The sequence below is a fragment of the Alligator sinensis genome, unplaced genomic scaffold (genome assembly GCF_000455745.1).
Source record: "Alligator sinensis unplaced genomic scaffold, ASM45574v1 scaffold858_1, whole genome shotgun sequence".
NCBI lineage: Eukaryota > Metazoa > Chordata > Crocodylia > Alligatoridae > Alligator > Alligator sinensis.
In genome coordinates this window covers 844,866-850,154 of record NW_005842079.1, presented here as the reverse complement: position 1 = coordinate 850,154, position 5,289 = coordinate 844,866, and the positions used below count along the sequence as shown (strand labels likewise).

Here is a 5,289-nt window from a genome sequence, read left to right as displayed (position 1 = left end):
AGGCCGGGGCGGGTTTCCAGGCTGGGGCCGATGCACCGGGCTGGCCAGGAGCACAGGGGGACAGGGCTGGAGCGCAGCCTGCCCGGGGGCTGGCCAGTGGTGCAGAGCCAGACAAAGCAGGAGTTACCGCTCCCCCCCTGAGGACCCCTTGGCTGCCCCCATGACACATGTTTGCCGCTGCCATAACCCCTCCACCTTGGGCTGTGCGGCGGTGAGAACCTATTTCTGCGGAGCCTCAGAGGCTGGGCAGACCCAGTCCTGTCCTTCTCTCGGCTGCTGCAGGCCAGGCCTGGCTCTCTGCTCAGCTGCAGCAGGGTCGTAGGGGGTCCCCCCACACGGGCTGCACAGATGCTGGAGCCACAACCGGAGAGCTGCCCAGAGCAGCTTGATGAGAATTCCCCACGGGCATGGCTGACAGCCCCAGCAGGCCGGGAAGCGCCTCAAGGGGGCCCGCTCAGTCAGTTAAGGTAAGGCAGGGCGCTGGGGAGCAGGCAGCAGGGAGCCAGCCTAGCCCTGGACAAGCTGGGAGTGGTGATGAGGGCTGCTTTGTTTCCTCACCATCCCCGCTCCCCCTCCTTTGGATTCTAACCTTGCAGTTTATCACTGAAGCCCTAACTCCTGTGTGGCTGGCTCAGTGCTCTCTCCAACACACCTGCGCTCTCTCTCACAGGTGGTAAATAATTAACCTGGGACTGACTAATCCAAAATTTCCCCGAACTACACAGCTGCTCCAGTAAAAGATATCACAGAAATTTCTTGCCTCTGGCCAACCAGAGCCCATGGGCAAGGATACAGAGGGCTTGCACTTGAACTGCACTCTTGGCTGCATGGCCCTGTAGTCCTGGTACTCCCTCCCCAGCCAGGAAAAGTGGGGGATGAAGCTGCATCAGGACTCAGGAGAACGCCTGCGCAGGCGGGGAGTATTGATTTCTACATTAGGAACTGGGACCACCCACATATCAGCCAAGGTCACCAGAGAGCAAATATTATTGTGAGGTCTTCCATTGCAGAGCCACAACATACTCAGCTCTTCTCCGGTGCTGAGGACCAGACATGAAGCTCAGAAGAGAGGCCCTGGGGCTTCTGCTATCTTGGGCTTGCTTGCTGAGTCTACCCATGTTTGCTTGGGGCTTCGCAGGCCATGGCACAGGCCCCATTTTCTTTGACCGCCCATTTGTTACCGTCTGGAATGCACCAACCGAGAACTGTGAAAAGAAATTTCATGTGTCCCTTGACTTGGGAATCTTTGATGTGGTACTGAACCGCAATGAGTCCTTTATGGGCAACAAGATGACCATCTTCTACAGCACCAAGCTTGGCCTCTATCCATATTACACCAAGGATGGGTTCCCAGTTAACGGGGGTGTCCCCTTCAACAGCAGCCTCCCGGCCCATCTCCAGAAGGCTGAGCAAGACATCAAGGCTGACATCTTGGATCCCAACTTTCGGGGCCTGGCAGTGATTGACTGGGAGAGCTGGCGCCCTTTGTGGGTTCGGAACTGGGACAGCCTGGACATCTATAAGAAGAAGTCCATAGCCCTTGTCCAAGAGCGCCATCCTGACTGGTCTCCCAAGAGGGTGGTAAAGAAAGCCGAACTGGTGTTTGAGAAAAGTGGCCGGGCCTTCATGGACCAAACCCTAGCACTGGGCGAATGCCTGAGGCCTGGTGGATTCTGGGGCTTCTATGGCTTCCCCTGCTGCTATAACAATGACTTCAAAAATGTCAACTACACAGGGGAATGCCCTGAGATTGAGCAGCAGAGGAATGACCAGCTGCAGTGGCTGTGGAACCAGAGCGGAGCGCTCTATCCCAGCATCTACTTGCCCAAGGAGCTGGAGGCATCAGGCAAGGTTCTGACATACGTCCGCCACCGCATTGGGGAGGCATTCAGGGTGCAGAAGTGGGTAACAGGTGGCAGTCTCCCTGTCATACCATATGCCCACATCTCGTATGAGCTCACAGATGACTTTCTTTCACAGGTGAGGCCCTCCCCACACTGTCCACATGCATCTTTGCCTCCCCATCTCTGCAGAGCCACCAGTAGTTGTCGTGTCCCAGATGATGTCTCCCAGCAGTCCCAGTCCTCTCTGCTTTCTCCAGGCTGGTTCTCTCATCTTAACAGCATGGGTCTTTAGCCTCCTCCCTGCAGCTTGCTCTCTGTTTATAGCAGTATAGAAAGCAGTAGACATCTTGGAGGACAAGGGAGAACAAAGAGGGAAGGATGATCCGGGGGGTCACAGCAAGAGCCATGGGCAGATCTAGGCATTCAAAAAGAGGTGTGTAGGAGATATTACTTCACTGCAGGGTCGGTTGCAACACCCCTGCTCCTACATGGCAGACGGTGCCATAGCAGCGGCTGTCAGGGACTTGAGTCACTAGCCCAGCATCATGCTTCTTTGCATGTTCTCTGACCCACCGCTCTCCAGGGCTGTGTCCTCACGGTGGCTGAGGCAGGGCAAGGGGGTTGCCAGGGGAATGACTGCTCCCACTGTGATGAGGGTTGCCAGGGGAACTGACTGCTCCATGTTGATCCAGATGAACAGGGATCCTGTATATCTGGATCCCAAGGAAGCTGTGTCCCTTCCAGCCCAGGTGTTAGTTGTCAAGGCTGCTTATTCTCTTTGCTTCAACATCTTGCAGGAAGACTTGGAAAACACTATTGGAGAGAGTGCTTCTCAAGGTGCTGCTGGGATTGTCCTGTGGGGGAGTGAGGATTATAGCAACTCCCGGGTGAGTTAAGGGGAGGATAAGGCTATTTCTAGGCCCAATGGGAATCCTGGTATGGCTGCACTGGGATGTGGGTGGCACTGCAATCAGAGGATTGGCTCTCTCAGGGTGTCCGGGCCCATGGATCCCATGTACTCAAAGTTGGGAGGGTGATCATGCCAATTCCAGAGATGGGCAGGTGGGGGTTTGCTGCAAGAAAGCACAGCAGGGGCATGGACCCCTCTGTTCCCCACACACTGTCCCATCTCAGCCTTTGCCATGATCCATTGCAGGAGTCCTGCCTGGCAGTGAAGAAGTTTGTGGATGGAATCCTGGGTCACTACATCATGAATGTGACCAGCAGCACTATTCTGTGCAGTGAGGCAGTTTGCTCCAGCCATGGGCGCTGTGTGCGGAGAGACACTCACCCTGAGGCTTATCTGCACCTCAGCCCTGCCAGCTTCACCATAGAGAGGGACCCCAAGGAGCACCGCTTCTTCCTGCTAGGACACAAGTCAGATGCTGATGAGGCCAAGATGATGGAAGAATTCATATGCCAATGCTATGAGGGCTGGGAAGGGGAATGGTGTGAAAACAAAGCCACTGCAGAATGACACCCCTAATAGAGAGCACCCATCCACATGGCCTACCGACTCCTATATTGTGTCCCCATGCACAGCCCCATTCCACAGATGCACTTGCCCCACATGACTCTGTATCCTCTCCCCAGGGGGCACACCCTAAACATGCACCCACTCCATATGGTCCTGGAAACCTTCCACTTGAATCTCTACTGTATACATATAGATATCCCACAGGCCCCATGCACCCTCTTCCAGAGGCATAGAACTCCCCAACACACACATGCACACGTACACATACACTCCACTTGGGGTGCAGTGCATCTTCCAAGTGGAGATTTTCACAAATGCCACATGCGTGGATCCACATGAGCACTCACATGAAGGGAATCTTGCCCCAACTCATTCATTTTGCTCACATAAAGATCATGTAGTGGAATTAAATGCATCTCCAGCATGTCTACAATGTCCAGAGATTTATGTTTCACCCCCAGAAATACAAACCAACTCAGTTTGCAGGTCAGGCATTATATACTGACATGTAAAAAGCACGTACTAGTGCTAAAGCGCTTCATCGTAATGTAAAAGAAGACACAGTGCTTCACTGGAAAAAAATCTTAATTCAACAGTGAAGGAAAATCACATGCTTTAATTGTGCCAGTAATTCTTGTACCAGCTGGATGATCCAATTTGCATGTACAGCAATAAACAAAATGTTCTTTGCAAGGCTAACCAACCCTTCTAGTCATATGGTTTTTGCCTGGTTGTACAAAGTTTGTAACAGGCTTGGTTTTTATATGGCTTGGGCACAGAGTACACACATGCCAGTAGGCTGCCAATTAACTCATTTTTCCCATGATGCTGTTAAATCTGGTTTCTAGAAATGACTGGATGGAGGGTGGCATTTGACACACAGCCTGAAGGACACATAGGCGGCATCTGACGTACAGGCTGAAGGGCAGCTGAGGAATTAACTCAGCCTTTGTCTGCACTAGGAAGTGTTAGTGGCAGCTGTTTTGCTAGCATCAGGACAGGCTGTCCACATTTGGCTGCATTTCCTAGTGCAACCCACCCTGACAGTGACAGATAGTATTAGCAAAGGATGGTATGGAGATAAGTATTTCACTGTCCCTTCTGCTGCATTGCCTGGTGGGAAACTTTTGCAGTGTACTGTGAGCAGGATATTTATTGTGGGATACACTGCCTCCTTCCACAAATTCCTACATTCCATCCCATAATACACTCATTTCCCATCTTGCCTGATATACAGATGCTGTATTGACTGGTTAAGGCCAAGGCAAAGCATTCTTTGGGATGTATAGAACTGCAGTGACCAAGCACATGGCAGGGTACTGAGAAGGAGGGCATGAGAGAGAAAAAGAAAGCAGGTGATTAGCTGTTGTGGGAATTCATGAAGTAACTACCAAAGGTGTAAGCGGCAGTTCTGGATGTGTGTTGTAGGAATCACCTACAACCTGCATGAAGCAAACTTCAAGAAAACTCCTTGAGTAGATGCTGGGCCATATTGCCCAAAGGTTTTTCCTGAGGACTGGCAGCTGAGGCTGTGTCTAGTTACCACCCAGTGTTTTGTATGTGAATGTGTGTGAGAGAGAGCAGCCAGAGCAGCACCAGAAAGCTAGAGAAGCAGTGGTGAGTGTGGCCTTTAGAGGAAGCCAAGAGACAAGAGTTTCTTTCGGACAATGAACTCCCTAGATAGCCAGATCTGGATTTCTGAACAAGGAAACTGCCTGCTGTTGTTGGTTTCTACTGTGCTGAGAGAAACAGGGCTTGGGGATCTAGTCTTTGTAAACAAACAGAATTACACCAGAGAAATACCTGACTATCATCAGCTCGGCATGAATATCATTGTATCAACAATTTCTTCAGCTCACTGAAAGAACTGCAGGAGAAGAGTATTGTTGAGATGGGAATCCAGTAAGGGTGGTCGTTCCTAAAGGAAGCGATCCTTTGGGCACAGAGGGAGACTATCCCAGTACGAGG

The 5,289-nt window shown here is 51.8% G+C and overlaps 1 protein-coding gene across 4 annotated transcripts in view; it reads left to right on the top strand.

The window, feature by feature from the left end:
- HYAL1 (hyaluronoglucosaminidase 1) overlaps positions 1 to 4,016 on the top strand; it is a 5,919-nt gene extending 1,903 nt beyond the window's left edge. Inside the window, exons 1-4 of one of the 4 annotated variants that reach the window (XM_025204335.1) lie at positions 8 to 467; positions 1,011 to 1,980; positions 2,642 to 2,731; positions 3,001 to 4,016. In XM_025204335.1, coding sequence (XP_025060120.1) covers positions 1,054 to 1,980; positions 2,642 to 2,731; positions 3,001 to 3,321 — 1,338 coding nt within the window. In that variant the 5' untranslated portion in view covers positions 8 to 467; positions 1,011 to 1,053 and the 3' untranslated portion in view covers positions 3,322 to 4,016. Of the gene's footprint in view, positions 1 to 7; positions 1,981 to 2,641; positions 2,732 to 3,000 lie in introns of those variants that run through there. The other 3 variants (XM_006023750.3, XM_025204338.1, XM_025204337.1) reach the window with 3 other exon arrangements.
- The last annotated feature ends 1,273 nt before the right edge of the window (positions 4,017 to 5,289 follow it).